Source organism: Equus caballus, chromosome 1 (assembly GCF_041296265.1).
Source record: "Equus caballus isolate H_3958 breed thoroughbred chromosome 1, TB-T2T, whole genome shotgun sequence".
In the NCBI taxonomy this organism is placed as follows: Eukaryota; Metazoa; Chordata; class Mammalia; order Perissodactyla; family Equidae; genus Equus; species Equus caballus.
Window position 1 is genome coordinate 187723087 of NC_091684.1, and position 20255 is coordinate 187743341.

The 20255-nt window shown below is 38.5% G+C and overlaps 1 protein-coding gene across 1 annotated transcript in view; it reads left to right on the plus strand.

The window, feature by feature from the left end:
• The window catches only part of TTC6 (tetratricopeptide repeat domain 6), a 188494-nt gene that overhangs the window by 71132 nt on the left and 97107 nt on the right, over positions 1-20255 (plus strand). Inside the window, exons 5-7 of the mRNA XM_023622813.2 lie at positions 37-170; positions 4374-4568; positions 17429-17570. Coding sequence (XP_023478581.2) covers positions 37-170; positions 4374-4568; positions 17429-17570 — 471 coding nt within the window. The remainder of the gene's footprint in view (positions 1-36; positions 171-4373; positions 4569-17428; positions 17571-20255) is intronic.

The window sequence follows — 20255 nt, forward strand, 5'->3', positions numbered from 1 at the left end:
ACTTCCCTTAACAGCACATTTTATATTTTTTTAAAGGTGAAATCATCAGAATTGTTGCAAATCAGAGGAAAAGAAGTTAAGCGAACACGAAAAAGTATATTAGGACTTCCACAACAGAGACAAAAAAAGTCTTCAAAACTCCCGAGGGATCAAAAACTACCTAAACAAAAGTAACTTCCTTAACTTTACAAATTTACTGTCTGAAGAGAACTTATTCAGTAGCATTGATACCTGAAAATGCATTTTTAAAGGAAAATCAAGTGTTTTAGAAATTTGTATATGAGATCTAAGTTAAATCTCACAGGAAGAGTTGGTGGCAGATAGTGCTGTAGGATGTACATGCTATACTCTACACTTCTTTCCATTCTTGTCTTTGAAATGTACTAGCTTAATGATATAACAATACCTAGAATAAAAATACCTCTTTGTGAGACAAAAGAAAATTAAAAGTTAACATGTTAGATTTGACATTTTTGGTCATTGTAATGACTAGTTTGGATTAACTCTTTCTTATATTGCTTAATTTTGCTATGATAAAATAAAATAAAAGACAACTCAACACAAAATGTCCATAGGCCAATTGATTTGGTAATTTAGATGGCCTTATTTTTCTCTACTATCGTATTATGTTTCATCCCCCGCCCATATTTTTAATAGGGTTTCTTATTACACAGGGGTACAACCACAATTTTGAAAAATGGTGTGTAAATGCAATTTAGATTTATGGTTTATCTTTTGCCATTCACCTTGTTGAAACTGATTTTCTCCTTATTTCACCACTAGGTTTTTATGGGTTGGTTTATTCTAGATTCTCCTTCATTTAACTCTTTATGGGGCCTTAAAGAAGCTTTAATTATTAGCTTTTGTTGTTGCTTAGGGCACTGAAAGGTGTGCTGGACACGGAAGACAACCTTTTTATGGCCAGCCTAAACTTTGTAAATGGATATTACTCACAATTTAGTAGCTGAGAATAGACTCATGGGAAAAGAATTCCAAAGTTTATGAAAGAGTCAAATTGGCATTTAAGTGACCCTGTACATGCCATTGCTTATCTGCATTGCTTTAAGCTCATTTAGTTAGCAAGATTATGTATTAAAACAAATAGTGACAGCAGACAACAAGTATTTTACCTTCAATAAATAGTTACTGTCAGATTATCAATGAAGCAGAAACTTCTTGATTTTTTTTTCTAAAAACCTTGCATTCAGTGCATTAAGCAAAGTAGCTTGGCCACACACAGAGTCAGAGTCTTTTCTTTTTTATGTCTTAGAGTTTCAAAGGATGACAGATAGTTCTGTTTAAGGAGAGTGTGCTATAAAAACACACAGCTTTCCTAAGCATGCCAAAAATATCTGTAGATCTTTTTGATATGTATAGTACTGTGTTAATTCATTAAAACTGAAGTCATAAATTTCCATTAGAGAGAAATAAGAATGAGACACAGAGGAATAAAAATCTGATATTTAAAAAAATTGTATAGTAAAAGAGAATTTTGGAAAAATGTGTCTGAAATCTTTTGTTCACTGCTCCTTTTTCCTTAATCAATTTTTTGCCTAACTTTTCTCACCAGTGACTAGCCCCCAAATTAAATTATTTTCTTGGGAATTGAGCCATCTCTTGAAAATGTAGTCTTATTTAGCTCAATAACCAAGGGATAGTCACTTGCAGATCTATGTTATTAGAGAATGATGGGAGCATAGGAATTCAGATAAGTTGTAATGCTTTTTTTAAGGAAAAAAAAAACCCTGTAATGTAATCTCCAGTACATTCCACTAGCCAGGACCTGTTCCAGACAGAATGATGATGTAGGTGAGCTTGACATCAGAGCTCACCTTTTTCTCCCCTCTTTTTTCAGTCCTTTCTTAGGAATCCAGAGTGCCTGGCTCGCTGGCTTTCTGGACACCCATTTTCACTCCTCCAGTTAGTTCTCTGTCTCAAGCATTTCCAGATTCTTTAGATTTACTTCTCTTTTCTTTCCCCACTCAAACACATACAAATTTCATGTCCTGGTCTTGTTTTGGAAATGACATAAACTGTTCTCTATTAGTGATTCAATAATGTACATATCATACCTAGCAATTGGTTAGCTGCTGTGCAGAGCAAATTAGTAACAACAGTAATAAAATTAAAACAAGCATTTCTTGAGAGTCCTACAGACCAGGAACTGTTATTGTGATCAATTCTTACAAATGCAAGAGTTAGGGATTTCTATTCTTATTTTACAGAAGACCTTCAGAGATGCCATGATACAATTTGCAAGAGTTAGAATTGAGATTCTGATCCAGGCTCAGCCAACTCCGAAGTCTATACTCTTTATGTAATGCTACTCTTCAGACACATGGAGCAGTCAGTAGAGACTTGCATTAACCCCTTAGATAAAGGGTCAGAATGGGCAGCACAAGAATAGCACATTGTATAAAAGGAGATATTTGTAAAAAAGAAAAAAGAAGTAAATTTTGCAGGGAAGTTTGTTCTGGAGCTATTGTTTGAAGGATGTTTAGACATGGACAAAAGAACAAAAAGATAGGCATCATTCTATCCATAACTGAAGGAACGGACAGGTTTTGCTGGCCCTGTGATTTTTCCTGGAGACTGATAATACCTAACATCTGCCATGTAAAAGAAACTGTTCTAAACTCACTCAGTCCTCTCTTTCTTAAAGCAACTTTATCCAGGATGCACAAATGTTGTTATTCCCAACTTACTGAGGCATGGAGAGATTGACTTGCTGATGACCAAGTGATCATTTTAAACAGAATTGGAACATAGGCAGTCTGACTCCAGATTCTACACTCTTAACCACTCTGCTAGAAGTAGGGCCAGATGACAGGAGCCTAGGAACTTAGGAGAGAGCAAGTTAGGAAGATGCAGCAAGCAACAAAGAACCATTGTGCTGGGTAAAGGAGTGTTTAAAGAAGATCAGTGTGGTAGATTTCTACAGGAATGTCATGAAGAACGGAGGACACACAGGGTGCAGTGCTCAACCCAAGTGGCAGACCCTTGCTAGTGCAGGCTGAGGTGCTGAAGACCTTGACTGGAGTGGGTTGGAAGTGAGGCGGGAGAAGGAGCACACCTGAGCAACTCCGTGAGGGCGAGAAGCTCTGTTTTCCATTGGACATGCAGGGGAAGGAAAGAGGAGTTGAAGATGGCTCCAGTGTTCTGTATCTTGAAGATGAAGAATCTAGGTGAGATAGTGATACCTGAGATGAGATTTGGCAGCTCAGCACAGAGGAACTAGCTGAAACGCTGAAGATGGTTTTTCTGTGTGGAAAGAGAAGTTCGCCCCTTGGAAGCCATACTCAGTTTGGAAGATGAGGAAAAGACAGTGACTAAGTCAAACTATGAGGAATTTGAGAGGTTAATGGAGAACTGGAGTAGTGCAGACTTAAATAAGCTCATGGAAAGAGCGATTTCAATAAGGATCATCAATACTGTCAGCTGTGGGTTGGAGGTCAGAGAGAACAGGATCTAAAGTTGATTTGATTTGATTTGATGAGAAGGTCATCATGAGGTTGGTGTAAGAGTGTAACTTTAGTAGGGAGGTGGGGGCAGAGTAGTGCTGGATAAGGGCCAGTTCCACCTCAGGGGGCATCAATAGGCATTAATAGGAAAACAATTTGGTTTACAGTCGGGAGTGTTGTGTTTAGATCCTAGTAGCCACTCACTAATTTTGCAACATATCCAAAATAAGTCCTCTCCAAAATAACGATAAGAATACCCCTCATGTAGGTTTATTGTGGGAGTCAGAGAAAATGTGTATAAATCACCTAGCCAGAGTCTGGTACATAGTAGGTTCTCAGTTAGTCTTTGTTGGTTGGATGGCAAGTGACACTGGGGATTAGGAAAGCAAATCTTCATGCTCTCTTCTCCAGTTTGGAAAGGCAGAAGAGAGGCAAGTTCTAGTACAGTGGGAAGGAAGATGCCACATCAACTTAGAGAGATCCAGAGTTCCACTGATGCTAGTTATTGGATGATGCACCGTATTGCTCTCCTTCCTCAGGAACATTAGCATTTGAGCAGAGTAGCAGAGCAGTAATGCATGACCGCTGGATATGGGGTCACTTGCTGAGTTACAGAACTCAGGAGAGGAGAGATTTGGGGTGGAATGATAATGAGTTTGCTTTTAGACCTGTTGATTCTAAGACATGTAGGTTGAACTCCTCAGCAGGCAGGTGGATATACGACTTTGAAGATCTGGCCAGTGGTCTGAAATTGTGATATTAAATTTGTTATAAAAGATTATTACAGTTTTAAATCTATTCTCCTACATTTCTACTCCTTTTTAGAGCCTGAACTCAACTCTCAATGGTAAATGGTATTTTATATCTAAAGACTCCAAACTGTTAAAAGAAGCCCTCTTTTCTCTGTTGCAGAATTCCACCAGACTACTCTACTCCTACCCTTCACGATCTGTGCGCCACTGTCCCAGCCCGGGAGCTGCCCATTGACCTGCGCCTGGCTTCTCGAGTGTATCATACAGCCAGCAAGAAAGGCCACAGTCCTCTGCTGGGGCTATTTGGAACCTCTTTCTCAGGTGATCCCTCGACAGATGAAGAGCAAAGAGACAGGTAAGAGTTCCACTGGTAATTTTGTTTTAAACTTGACTTAAACTGTGAGAGACGTTCTGCTTTTGAGGTTTAGATTTTGGAGACTTGATTCTGTTCTTGGACACTAAAGAGGAGCGGTTTTTGTCCTTTTCCACCCCTTCCCAGGACGGACACAGTCCAAGTCAGTGTCTTCATTTCCTGCCATTATAACAGGAACAATGCCCTGTCATAAGGTAACTTTAGTTTGCCGGTTTATGGTTTCCAAAGAGTGTCACATACATTATCTCGTTTGTTCTTCAGAACAGCACTGTGGAGTACAGATGTGGAAATTGAGGCTCATAAAAATCAAGCAACTTCACCAGGCTTATACAACTAAGGAAATTACAGATTTGGGAGTTGGAGCCCATCTTTTAGATTTCACCACCATTGGGCATACTTGGGTCCAGTGATCATGTACAAAAGTCAGTGCCTGTGGAATTTCTTCCATTTCTCCTCATGTCTCACTTTCCTTTGAAATCTGAGTATTCTTTTGTGGAGGGTATATAATTTATAGTGTCCTCAAAAGAGAGGAGAAAAAGGAAGGCGCTAACATTTATGTAGAAGTGAGCTTTGCATCTTTCTTATTTAAATCTTCAACTGTAAGGGAGAAGTCATAATTTCTATTTATTATGTTCATGAAGAAACTTAGGCTCCATAATATTAGGATACCTGCTCAAGTTCTTATCTCTGAATAGTGATTGGAATCCAGATGTGTCTGTCTTAGTTTTTCTCAAACTTTTTTCATTATCACCCCCTTTAGGAAGTCTTTTTTAGACTTTTTTTTTCCTAATCACCCTCCCCATTAAATTGTAATACCCCAGATATACTGCATATCTGTTTATGGCACTGTATCTGTGCTTTCTACATAAAAAGTCTAAGCTTTTATTGCTGCCCCCAAGGCACCAATTTTCAGCCCCCTGGGGGTAATATCACCCGCCCAGCGAGAAGGTATACTCTAAAGTCTCCTGCCTTTCAGCAGAGCTGGTGAAAATCCTGAAAAACCATCTACTACGCATTTTAAGAATAGTAAAAGTGTTAAATATTAAGTTAAATTTAAATGGAAATATTTTCAGTATTTTCTTTTAACTATTCTAGATATATGAGGATAATATTTTAAAAGATCACATTTACTTATGCTGTCAAAAATTATTAGTAAATTACCATTCTTTTCATGGCATATTTTGAGCCCATTTCCTCAAACTTGACTTTTAGTAAAATTTCTAATACTTGACTGCATTCTTTCACGGTTTAAAATCATTTGGTTTCTGGAATCCACCCGGTAGCCTGGTGGTTAAGTTCCCATGCTGCGCTTCAGTAGCCCAGGGTGCTGGGGTTTGGATCCTGGGTGTGGATCTACACACTGCTCATCCAGCCATGCTGTGGCGGCATCCCACACAGAAAATAGAGGAAGATTGGCTACAGATGTTAGCTCAGGGCCAATCTTCCTCACCAAAAAAACAAAAAAACCATCTGATTTCCCTGTGTTCAGTAATCACAATGAGATTCAGTTTGAATCCGTAAAAGAAGGTCATTTTCATGTTTATTTTCCACTTAGGCAAAAGGATTTTTTTAGGGTTTGTTATTCGTCTAAGACTTTATACATCTAAGACTTTAGTTTTAATTTATCAAGTCAATGTTTGCTAAGTTTTTGAAAAAAATTATGCATGAAGAATGTTAGAAATTTCAAAACTGTTGCAGTATCTCTGGTAGAAAATAGCAGTTCCGTGTGACGTTCTTTGGAATGTCTTTTAAAAGCCTAAAGCTGAGAGTGGAAAATTAAGACAAACATAATCTAGTAGTCATGAAACTACTATTCTGAGTCATTTCCATTAGCACTCTGCAAGCCGCGCATCATTTCGAGGACTCCCAGCTTCTATTATTCATGCAAAGTGTTAAAAAATACGGTTTTCCTTCCAATTCTAAATTTTTTTTTTCTTCAAGTGGATCTCACTTTCTTTTTCCAAGAGAGTCAATAAATATTCTATTCAATGGTGATAAGTCTTGGCAATTTGTTCCTAAGTACTAAATAAGAAGTTCATTTAAGCACTGAATATTTACTTCCCCAGCATCCATCTCTTGAGGATTGCCTTGCTAAACATAGCGTAACCTTTGCAAAATATATCTGTCTGCTGAGCCTTCAAGTTTGGAGAAACGTATAATTCTTTCTTCTCTAATAAGTGTTCTCAAGAAAAGTAATTGTAAACACAAAATGAATACCCTTTTTCTTGGCAGCTTTTTGGTTTTTCTCTGCAATGAACAGTTACCTACAAAGCATAGTAATACTTGTGGTTATTAGTTTAATGCTTTCCTAATTCTGTGTATAGTAATTGTTATTTGTGCCAAACACCATGGATATTTTGGTAGAATAGCATGGGTACATACTCAAGTTTATTTAAAATAGCAATGTACTGCTCAAACTTATGTCTATTTTGCTAAACGGCAGTTTTGATGAGAACTACACAAATATTCCATATGATCATAGTTTTACTTTTAAAATTCCTGTGTTGTAAAGAGAAGTTTATAGACATTTAGTCAGAATTCTTAGCATGGAATTTTAGATTTTGGGTTTCTAAAATAAGAAAAATCATTGAAAGTGTTTAAATGCTTAGATTAGTGCTGAAAGTTGTGAACAGCCATCTGAACATCTCTCGTATACGCACGTCTTTGAACGAGGTGTGGCGTTCTATAGACGGAACTTTTCAGTCAAGGTTATGTGTGAACATTTAAATTATTTCATAATATTCACTAACTTAACCAAGCTGCAATGTAAGAAAATTCCTAGGTGTGGAATTATTAAACTTTCAGGCTTAAAAATTTTGATACATATTCCTGGATTTATCTCCATAAAAATTATATCAACTTATGCTCATATCAACAATTTATGGCACTGTTCATTTCCTTTCACCCTTGCCAAACTACTAATTGCCAATCTTCTTAATTTTTTTCTAATCTTATGAGGAAAATATCTTTATGTTATTATTTTTTATTCGTTTCTAGTAGGATTGAGCATATTTTTTGATATCTCTTGGCTATCTGTTTTTCTCCTTTTGAGAATTACCAATTCATATTCTGTGTCATCATTTATCTTTTTTTTGATTTATAAGTGATGTTTTTATATTAAAGATTTTAATTATGTATAATATATATTGTAGACTTTATTTTTACCTTGTTGCTTGCTTTTCACTTTTGTTTATGGTGTTTTTGTGCCATACAGAAGTTTTAATTTTATGTGGTAAAAACTAGCAATCATTTTCTTCGTGTATTCTAGTCTTGGTGTCATTCTTAGAGTGGACTTTTCTACATTTAAATTTAAATGTATTTTCTCATATTTTCTTCTGGTAACTTTATGGCTTTCTTTTAAAAGAACAAATCTTTGACTCACCTGTAATTAATTTAATAAGAAGATTAAGCACTGTTTTTTTCCCCTAAATGACTAGCCAGTTGCACAGTATCATTTATTCAATAAATGCTCTTTTCATCACTAATTTGAAATGCCAGCTTTTCATACCTTAAATTCCAGTGTGTTACTGAGTCTATTTATGAACTTATATTCTATTTCCCTGATTTGTCTGAGTAAAACTGCTTGTGTATTTTGTTGATCTACCATCTATAAAGAGAGGGTTGGCAAAAATACTAGCCTACAAACCTTGGCTGCCCTTCTCAAGTCAGATGCCCCTGATGGCTGGCTTCCTGGTGGTGAGCGGCGCTTAAGCTATAGGTTTACACCTAACCCTCAACTCGACTTCAAACGATGAGGGAAATTTCTAGTCACATTTTTAAAAAAACGTGGACAGACTTTTAGTTCTATACATTAAGACAGCAGCAACTACAACAACAACAATTGGAAAACCAAAGCTTAAGTGTCAGAATTCAGTGTTTAACTTCATGTATTATTTTGTTACAAAATAATAGTAAAACTACATTATTTCAGCAAAAATGCAAAAAAAAAAAAAATGCCAGAAACCCCTCAATTACTCAAAATCTTGCCATCCAGAGATAATATTGTTTATACTCTTAAATTTACTATTCCAGACTTTTCAGTATGTAAATAAATCATAAAGAATGAAACTGAGATAATGCTATGTACGTATTGTTTTGTAACCCTATTTTTAAAACTCATTATGTCATAAATATCTTTCCATGTCAAGAAATACAGATCTGAATAATTACTTAAATCAATGAACAAATATTTTTTGTGTACCTACTATGTGGCAGGTGTAGAATTAGGCACCAGGAAGCATCTGCAAACAAGAGAAACATAATCCCTACCCTCAGGGAACTTGGAGTCTAGCAGAGAAGAAAGGTGGTGAATTAATTATTGTGAATGTGACGATTAATATGGAGATGTGCAAGGTGCTGTGGAAACATGTAAGAAGAGTTCCTGATTATCTGGGGCGGTTTAAGGCACTCACCTTTAAATTGAAACCTGAAGAATGAATGGAAGATAGTGAGGAGGAGGGGAAAGAAATATTTTTTAGGTTCTTGCTGCTCAAAAGTATGTTCCACAGACTAGCAATGTCAGCTTCAGCTGGGAATGTGTTAGAAAGGCAGATGATTTGTACGCACGTTGAAGATTGAGAGTCCCTCCTGCGGACAGTTGGACCCCATCTGAGAATTGGAAAGAAGTCCAGCGTAAGAGAGTAGCAGGAGCAGTGATACAGTTGAGGCTGGAGAGGAGGCAAGAGTCACATCATGTAGGATCTCACAGGTGCCCTGCAATGTGTACGTGAGGGCGTGCGTGTGAGGTTGGGGGAGAGATTCCTCTTCACGGTGTATTGGGAAGCCACTGACAGGGTTTTATGAGGACGAAGGACATAAGCAGATTTGCTTTACAATTTCACAGTCCTCGTCTTGACTTCTCGGTCGCATTTAACTCAGTCGATCACTGGCTTTTCCTTAAAACACTTTTACCCTTGTGTTTCGGGACCTCACTCTGTCGGTTCTCTTCCTGCCTCGCAACCTATTCCTTCTCAGTCTCCCTTACTGGTGTCTTCTCATCTTTTGATTTCAAAACATTGGAGTTCCCAGGGCTTGTCCTGGGACTGCTTTGCTCCCTACTTATACTCTCAAGGTGATCTAATCCAGGACCATGGCTTTAAATACCATCTATGTGCTGGTGACTATCATTTACTAAGAGAAACGCATAAGGATGTCCATTGTGTCACTTTGCATAATAACTATAAACTAGAAACAAGTGTCCATCAATGGAAGGCATTTTATGGGGCATCCGATGACGGAATGCATTGCAATCAAGGTAAAGAATGAGTAGAGCTCTGTGTAAAAGGAGGTAGAACTAAATATATAAATAGGTGTGTGACTATATACAAACAAATTTTTTTGTATGTGGAAAGAAATTCAAGAAACTGTTAACTGTGGTCTGTTTTCATTGTAGATTGTATATTAAATCCATAAAAAGTGAAACTCTACTTTGTCTTACTTTTTGCTTTATTTATATGGTATACGTTTGCCCTTTTCTTTCTTTCTTTCTTTATTTTTTGTGAGGAAGATTGGCCCTGAGTTAACATCCGTGGCCAATCCTCCCCGTTTTTCTTGGGAAAGATTGTCACTGAGCTAACATCTGTGCCAATTTTCCTTTATTTTATTGGGATGCTGCCACAGTGTGGCTTGATGAGTGGTGCTAGGTCCACCACGAGGATCCGAACCTGCAAACCCCAGGTCCCTGAAGCCGGGTGCATGAACTTAACTACTGGGCCATCAGGCCAGCCCCAAAGGTTTCTTTTATTTTTAATCTTTCTTAGTTGTGTCCCTTGTAGATTGCATAGACTTGAATATTTTTTAAGCCTATTAGAAATTTATTTTGTGGTAACAGGGTGGATCACCCCATAGTCATTTCATGTCCTGTCAGATGTACTTAGTATTATTCTTGTCATCTTATTTTGTATTCTTTCTCACTTTTTTGCTCCTTTGCTATTCTATTACCTGTAATCTGACGTATTGGTCAACATTTGTCTGTCTTTTTTGTTTGGTTGTATCTTTATCCGACATCACTTTTTCTGTTTTATTTTGAGTTGTGTTTCCATTCTATTTATTGGTGCATATCTTCAGGAATATCAATTAGCCATGTGTTGGATCTTCATTATCTATCCTTACATTTATCATCTCTTTGGTTATATTTCTCTCTCAAACCTCTGTTCCACATCAGTGTGTTTTTTCTTCTGAGGTTTAAATTTTAAAAATTCCTTCTGATTGCAATTTTAATCCTACTGTGGCATTTTTCTTATTCCTTCTCAATTCTATCAATCTCTTAAGAAAAATGTAAGTCTTTTGTCTTATCTGAACTTTTGTTACCTGTTTTATGAAAGTATTTAAAAAATTTTCTTGACAAAACAAAGCAAATCCTTTCTAAAATATTTTTTTATTTCTATGATAAATCTTTTTCAGAAGGATGTTCTTCATATTATTTTTTGACTGCTATATATTTTTCTTATACTTTTCAGACTCTTCATAGAACTCATATTGGATTTTTCTGTGTACTCGTCTTTGAATGAAGATAGGTCATTTCTGGCTGCCCAAAGCTAATATCAAATAGATTTACCTGGCATTTCTTGACCATCTTGGAGGGATTATAATACTACTTTTAGGTCTTAAGTTGGAGAACCAGAGGATGAAGGTTTATATTACTAATTTAGTTATTCAGAATCCTGAAAGGTGTTGGGAGTGGGATGGGGTAAGATCCAAACATTTTGTCTCTACGATTTTTATCCATGATTATTAAAACTATTGTACTAGAGGCTGATCTTTTCCTATTGGTTTTTCTACATGATAAAGATTATTATAGGCTTTTCTTCTGTGCATGCACATGTATTACATATACATACATCTTACAAAAATGACATTAAAGATATTGTTTTGACAGTTGACATTCCTGTAAGGATTTTTTTTAACTGGAAGACAGGCACATGAGTAATTGTTTTGACTTACTATCTCTACTACTTATAGTTTGCAAATCAACTATATAAGGTGTGCTTTTTTTGAAAGATTTTATCCAAATTCTCCAAATAGAATAGTGATATTTGAATAGGAAAACAGAAAATTACCTAGTAGAAAATGCATTGAGGTGCATTTATTGTATAATTTAGCATTAAAAACAACTCTATGTAGTAGATAAAATCTTCCCAATTCCCCAAATGAAGAATATGCAGTTCAGAGATTAAGTGAGTAGTCCTTACAGAAGTCCATATATGTACAGCTGGTAAAAGCTGGGATTCAGCCCAGCTCTCTCTGATTCTTAATGTGGTTTCCATTATATCCCACTGTTTCGTGACCTTGTAAAGGACCCTCTCATTTTCTTCTCTTTATGCTTTATTCTGAATACTCATTCTCATTTTATTTTCAGAACCAATCCTGATTTAAACTAAGAAGTAGCTGAGGAGCTCTAGTTGAATAATCTGAGATAAGCACATTTTCCTCACCCTTGGTGGTTCATATTTGATCCATTGTGACCCAGTTTTGGAAGCAGAGTTTCTACTTCTATTAAGGTGGGGGTTCTATTTTATATTGCTTGTTCCCTTTTAGAAATTGAAATCCTGTTTCTGAGTCCTCAGCCAGGTCTAGGGCCTTGCCTGGGGCCTGTGGAAGACTTTCCTGGTGTTAATTACTTAACTATTGAAAGCTTTTGCTGAATACTGCATGGTTTTGTATTCCCCATCACTGGTTGCCCCCACTAGAATGTGCCGTTGTCCCATGCTAGACCTTTCTGATGCCACGTGCAGTGCACCACCACCTGCATTTGAAATATCATGTTCTGTCTTCTTGTCTACATTCCCTTGCAGGGTGGGTATCTGGGACTGACTTGCCCCCACCATCCCCATCTCCTGCATTGTGTGCCATTCCTCCATGGTCAAGTCTAATCCTAGCCCCACTCCCATCCCTTACTTGGCCTTGTTCCTTGCTGCATAATCCAGGCAATGACCCAAGACATTATGCCAAAGAGCCAAAGACTTAATCCCTTTTTGAGGTCTGGCTGGTGATAGGTGTGACAGAAGCATGTGGGTTAGAGCTGTACGAGGCCTCAACCTTCCCCTAGGCTAGCCCTCTCACATTATGGAGGAGGAAACTGAGGCAAAACTTTGCACCCCAAATCACAGTTGGTGGCAGAGTTAGAACTAGAATCAGTAGCACCCTCAATTAGATTTCTATTACATCTATTTTCAGCAAGTAGTCCCTATACCTAAGTAAGACTTAAGCATATTTTAAAAAATACAGATTGGAATGACAAAAAACTATTTCAGTATGCACCAGCAATGTTTGCTAATATATTAGATTAGTGCATTTTTATTTTTATATGGAAATACCCAGAAAGGAATTATTTGGAAATTTGTCTGATTTCATAACTGCCAATATATGAAAGCTGGAATATTTTTTGTAAAGCAAAGCAATGTCATTCCACCAGATGTCACTGTTTGCATGTAGCAGTGGAGTTACAATGATTAAATATAAAATTCCCCCTCCCTAATCATGTTTTGTAAGAAAAATTTCTAGATAGTTATACTCTTATTCTCCTTTAGATTTACTATTTTATTAAGACTGTGTTCCCTGAATTTTTGAAAGTATTCTTTACCTCTGCTGCAGATTTTTAAAGATTATACTAAAGAAAATTATTTGTAGATTAGCTTCTTCAAGAAGATGAGCTTCTAAAGTCTTTTCTAGACTTAGGAGTTCGCTTTCCAAACAACAGTTTTTGTAAGTTACTGTTTTCTAAATTGTGGATTGTGACCCAGTAAGTGGGTTGTGAAATCAATTTAGTAGCTTGCTGCAAACTCTTCAAAGAAATGTCTGAGGGAGGGCCCCGTGGCCGTGGCCGAGTGGTTAAGTTTGCGCACTCCGCTTCAGCGGCCCAGGGTTTCGCCAGTTCGGATACTGGATGTGGATATGGCACCGCTCATCAAGCCATGCTGAGGAGGCATCCCACATGCCATGACTAGAAGGACCCACAACTAAAAATATACAACTATTTACCAGGGGGCTTTGGGGAGAAAGGAAAAATTAAAAAAAATCTAAAAGAAAATGTCCGGAATAGTATTACTTTGGTGAAACTTTTATACATGAGCACTCTTAAAATTTCCCTGTGAAGCTGCACCCAGGTTTTGTACCCCAAGGAGCAAGATAGCTTTGCTAAGGAATAGATGGGGAGATGTGATGGGGGAAGGTTCTCCGTTAGAGTCACACGAAGGAGGGAGAGCCCTTCTCCACGCTTCTCAGTGTGGAGCTCATGGGCACTTTTGTGGAACTCACAGAAGATGTGTGCAGAGATTTTTTATGAGTGTCCATAAAGCTTAGAGCAAAGGCTTTCCAAACTTCTTTGATGGCAACCTACAAGAAGAAGTACACTTTATGTCTCTGGCCCCATGGGAGACGGATGTTGACTGGGAAGGATGTTTGAGTCACTAGGAGAGAGGTGGCTTGTTTCCTTATTCAGTCCCCTCAGTGATAATAACAATAGTGATTGTAATATCAGCAACTTACTGGGCATGTACTATGTTCAAGCTCTTCACGTATATTATTCCTAAGCAATAGACCCTGAAAGACCCAATCATTGTTGCCATTTATAGATGAGGAAACTGAGCCTTAGGAGGCAAAAGTGACCTGCCCGACATAGCACACCAATTGGCCAAACTGGGGCTAAAGTACAACTGGGGTTTTTAACTTCATTCCAACAACTAGCTCTTCCCATATATCAGTGATTTCCAGGCTTCCCCAGAGGCTAAGGACCACCTGGAGTGTTTGATAGGTGTATCAATTCTCAGAACCTACAGAATTAGAATCTCCAGAGGAGGGATCTGGAAAGCTGTAGATTTGACGAGCAACCCAGGATATTCTTATGATCAGGTTGTTTTAGGAAAGATTGTAGTACCTCAGTGATTCTGGAACTTCAGCGTGCATCTGAATCACCTGCAGGGCTGCGTAAAACACAGGTGGAGCTGGGCTCTACCGCCAGAGGTTCTGATTCATCAGGTGTGATGGGGCTCAAGAACCTGCGTTTCCAGCAAGTTCCTGTGTGGTGCTGATGATGCTGGTTAGGGAACATGCTTTAAGAACCAATGCAGTACATCTTGCTGACCCTATGTTCTCAGTCCCTCAGGACGGGTCTGGGACTAGCTTTAGCTGTGGTACTTTTCTCTGTCAGCCAAAGCTCAACAATACTTAGTCAGTACCTACTACATTTGGACCCATGGGAGACAGAAAATGAATAAGAATCACTTTTCTCCCTAAACTAGCCTATGATCTACTATGGAAAAGATAGAATAAAGTATAGTATATTTTATAATGAAAGAACCGATCAAACGCGGCAGGAAAACTAGGGAGGCAAAGATGGATTTTGACCGGGCAGAGGGGCATTTGTAAAGGTCTCATGGAGGAGTTGAGATCTGAAAGCCTGTTTTTATCACTTCTGTAGTCGCACTGTACTGTAACTTGGTTTGTCTGTCTCTCCTATTGCCCCTTAGTAATCTCAGCACCTAGGGCACCTTTTGCAAAGTGAATGTAGGTTGGACTGGGTATTAGGGGAAGGAAGTAGGAGTGGTAATGTAGATGGTGCCCAGACTGTGGAGGCCCCTGACTGCCAGGCTCAGGCGCTTGGGTTTTATACAGTGTGTGTAGTCATTAAAGTATTTGGAGAGGGGGTGACTGATGACAACTCTGGCAGGGGTATATAGGATGGATTGGAGGAGGGAGAGCCTGGAGGTAAGGGATGAGCAAAGATGTCATCATGGGACTCACATGAGAGAAAATGCAATGGACAGGAGAGACATTTTGGAGGCAGAAGGAACAGGACTAGAGATTATTGTCGGGAGTCAGAGAGAGGCTGGAGATGAAGAGATTTCAGTCTAAACTACTGAGATGGTGGTGTTTCCAAAGGGGATAACTCTAGAAAGGTTTGGTTCTTTTCTCTGGAAATAAAAATCTGGAGAAAAATGTCAAAGTCATTGACTCATCTTTGTCATGAAGGAACAGTTGCTACCGTTGGGGAGACTTCCCACTGGGGTCCCCCATTTATGTTTATCAGAGCTATGTGCTCTAAAATGTCCAGTGACTCCTTTCACTTTCCCTCCAACCAACCACAATTCCTGTTTCTCTAGTGAGCTTTTGGAACATGAAAGGGCAAAAGATAATAAGATGTGAATGACTGTTACTACCTTGTTTTTGGCTTAGGGTCAGGTAAAAATGTAACAGTGCCTCAAGGTAGCTTCTTAAGTCCCTCTGTCCTCCCTGATTTTGGAAATACTTTACTGACCTTGATGTATATACTCTCCTGGCTTCTTGTTCTAGCCGATAAACTTTACCCTGTTCTTTTGTTTTTCCTGGATATATCAGTCAAGATTCAGTTGCAGAAAACAGAAATATTTTGGGCTATTTTAGGGAAAAAGGTAATGGGAATTTAGTAATGGGAACTGAATGCTTATAAAGTCAGTAGGAAGATTGGGCTCTAGGCAGGGAGGGCTCAGAGAGATGACTCATGCAGCATGCTTAACTGGCTGCCGAGGTTGCTGCTGCTTCTGACAGGAATTCTGGAACCCAACATTGGCAACATAGCACCTTAGCTGAGATTCAGGGATCACGTGGCCTCTACTGTCACAGCTTTCGACTCTGGAGCTACATTGCTACAGAAGAACTCAACATTGCCATGACTGCTTGCCAACAGAAACATCATAACCTTCTTCCTTCCAGATTGTCTGTGAGTGCATCTGCTTACTGGATCCTAAATCACATTGAGGACACTGGCTGCAGGAGAGTTTTACGTCTCCATCCTCAGCAGTTCAGGAAAGCACGTTAGAAGGAGGATGGATAGTATTTTGAGCAGCAGTCCACTATATTCACTGAGCTGGGAGTTGAGCTTTGTCTTCTCCTTGAATTCAAATATTTGACAGGATAAGATAGGGGGCTTTTTTCCATGACTCTGCTTTGGCACAACCCTACCTTCTCCAACTGAGCTCTGGGTGGACCTGATTTTTTAAGAGCTTGTATGACAGGATCTGTGGGTTTCAGCATATTATTAAGTAGCTGAAATCAGTTGGGTTTGTGTGTGCTTAGTCTCCGCATTTGGTGGCTCATAAAGTGATTGTCTGCTTATGTAACGGTATACTAAAAAGGTGGAGGGAACAGTGGCTCTACATACTTCCGTGTGAAGCTGATACAGCTATACAGTCTGTGTGAGCCCTCTTCATACTCATTTATATTTCGTTTATAGAAAGTGCTGCAGCACAAAAGTTAATGTATTTTCAACAGTCTGTAAGTCAGTCATTAATGACACATTTTACCTCCGAATTTTGATTTACCTCATCTCCTTGGTTTAATTAAAGCTTATGTTGCTAAGCTTTGAACCTTCTGTGTCTATCCTGGTGTATATGTAGTTTGTAGCCTAGAAGGGAAGACCTGAGGCCGTAGCAGTTCTCCGCTCCCCCTGGCAAGATACAAATCCGGAAGAGAAAACGCTCATGTGAGGAGGCAGTTCCGCTTTCCTCAGTCTAAGACGTGAAACCATTTCCTGTGAGCTTGGAGCCGGGGGCGGGTCAGTGATCAGAAGGGAGAGAACTTTTACCTGTTTCATAATCAAGCTTCCATAGAGTGAATTTATGATTCCAATATCATAAAACAAAACCAAAACCATCAAAAAGCTTACTACTAAAATGTCTTCAGAACCAAACATAAATTATTTTTGAATTATTTCCTATTTTGGATTATCTGACTTCTGCACAATCTCTGTTTGGTACAGATATCAAACGTCAATATGTTTATTTGGGCAGAGATATGAAATGAGAACAAACGTCTTTTGCTTTATCAATGACTTAAAAAACAAATTTATTGTTTTTATCACACTGCAGAATCCTGCAAGGAGTTCCTGTTACGGAAAATAATCAAGAATATGTTGCCGTCCTTCCAACAGCATCAGGGGTTCGACCTGAATTGGCACCAGGAACTAGACAGCGCGCTCACAAACCAGACCTACAACTCTTGGGAGAGGAAGTAAGAATTTCCTGTATTAGTTTTCTCTACCTCACAAGTTCTCAAAACTTTTGGTTTCAGGACACTTTTTACACTCTTAAAAATTATTGAGGACCTCAATAATTATTTATGTGGGTTATATCTATTGACATTTACAATTTTGAAAATTAAAACTGAGAAAATGCCGAGATATTTATTTTTAATTTTAAAATTAAGTCATATATGTTAACATACATAATGTATTTTTATAAAAAATTATTTTTTTAAACAAAAAATTTGATGTGAAAACTAGGATTTCTTTTTTTACAAATCTTTTTAGTGGCAGCTAGATTCTTATTTCTGCTTCTGCATTCTATTTTGTGGTGGGTTGTTTTGGTTGAAATATATAAGGAAAATTCTGGTCTCACACAAATATGTAGTTGGAAAAGGAAAGATTATTTTAATAGCCTTTTAACATAATTATGGATATTCTCTGATAATATACCAAAACTCAACCAGTGGTAGTTTCTTGAAAGTTAGTTGTGAGACTTTGTTGTCCACAGCTGCGAAGGGCAAGGAATGGCAGGGACCGCCAAGGCTATTTGGTTGTTTAAGCAATTGAAGTTTATTGAGAAAGGGAAACAGAAGGAGGAGCAAGGATACAGGGGAACAACAAATCAGTACTTACAACATCCACACCACAATCAGCCGGGAAGTCCCAATAGTTTGTACGGCGGGCAGGAGTATTGATTGTCCGGGTCTGAAGCAAAGCGTCCTTTCCTCAGTGAGACTCCCAAATGTCCTATGCTTGTGACTTCCTTTTACTTTGAGGTTATCTAAGCTCTAACTTGGGGTTTTAGACAATTGGATACTTTGAGTTATTTCTTCTTGTTCCACAGAGGGGATGTTTTTATCTTCTAGTTCTCATGGATGGGATGTTTCTATAGTCTGGTCAGGTGCCCGTTGAGGTGGCCAGCCCAGACAAGGAACATGATGCAGGACGTTGTCTTAGTAACTTGTGCCTTGGGGTCAAGGTCGAAGTGGCCATCTCCGGCTCCGAGCCCAGACACATTCTTTCACGTAGGCCCCAGATCCCAGTGTCCCCGGAAGGTGGGGAGGTCAGTGAACTCTGTACAGACTTCCACTTCTGGGGAAGATGGAGTAGAAGTACTTTTCCCTATTCTTCCTGCTAAGTACAACTAACCCCTGGGCATTATAAACATCAGAAGACTCTGAAAGGAGGCGAGAAGGAGGCACACTAACTAGGAACTTTGGGACCCAGGAAATGACAGGGTGGTGAGTTAGTTCCTTCGGTTTTCTTTTCTGTTTCATATAACTTAGACTTGGAGCTGAAAAAACTGGTAACCTAGAAACAAAAATAGGTAAAGACAAAAAAAGATCAAAGTCCCAATTAAAGCCTGTTCTCTCTAGCCGAGGAACCAGGGAAGAGGCAGCCTAGTAAGACAGAAAACTTTTAGACAATAACCGCTCTGCTCTAGACAAATACCAGAGAAAAAACTGTGCCCCCACTCACCTCCACTAGTATAGGCCGAGTGGGAAATCTAGACTTTTACTCTTCCCAGAGTGTAACAAGGCACCCTAACACGTCTGCCAGGGTGGTGTCAAAGAAGGCTGAGTGTGGAGCTGGGTCTTCATCTTAACAGGTTGGTAATGAGATTTCCCCTCCATGGTGTCAGCCGAGACCATCTGGGGATCCTGGATTTCCATTCCCACCTAGTAGTAGTGAGCCACTCCCCACTCTGGTGGTACCAGAGGAGGCCTAGTGGAGTGTCAGCTAAAACAAGTTTAAATAAGATCCAGAGTCTCATAGAATAATACCCTAAATATCCAACCTTCAATTGGAAATCACTAATCAGATCAAGAACTAGGAAAATCTCAAACTGAATGTAAAAGGACAATCAACAGACGCCAACGTTGAGATGACAGAGATGTGAGAATTATCTGACAAAGACTTTAAAGCCGCCGTCATAGAAATGCTTCAATGAGAAATTAGGAACACACTTGAAACAAATTAAAAAAATATTCAGAAAGGAAATAGAAAGTCTTAAAGAAATTTAAGATATAGAGAAGAAATTTTAGAATTGAAAAATATAGTAACTGAAATAAAAAGCTCAATGAATGGGCTCAAAAGGAGAATGGAAGAGACAGGAAAGAATCCGTGAACTTGAAGATAGAACAATAGAATTTATCCAGTCTGAACAACAAAGACAAAAAGACTAAAATGAAAATTAACAGAGCCTCAAGGATGTGTGGGAGTATAACAAAAGGTCTAACATTTTTGGTATTGCAATCCCAGAACGAGAGGAAAAAGAAGGGAAGTGACTGAAAAAATATTGGAAGAAATAATGGCTGAAAACGTCCCCAATTAAGCAAAAGATTTAAACATATTCAGGAAGTTGAGCAAACCCCAGGCAGGAAAAACCCAAAGAAATCTGTACCAAGCTACAGAATAGTCAAACTTCTGAAAACTAATGCCAGAGAAAAAACCTTGAAAGCAGCAAGAGAGAAACAATATGTTACCTATAGGAGAAAAACAATTTGAATGGCAGTAGATTTCTCATCAGAAACTGTGGAAGCCAGAAGTCAGTGGCAGGACGTTTTTCAAGTGCTGAAAGAAAAGAACTGTGAGCTCAGAGTCCTATATCCAGAGAAAATATCCTTTAGGAATGAAGGGGAATCAAGACATTGTCAGATGAAAGGAAACTA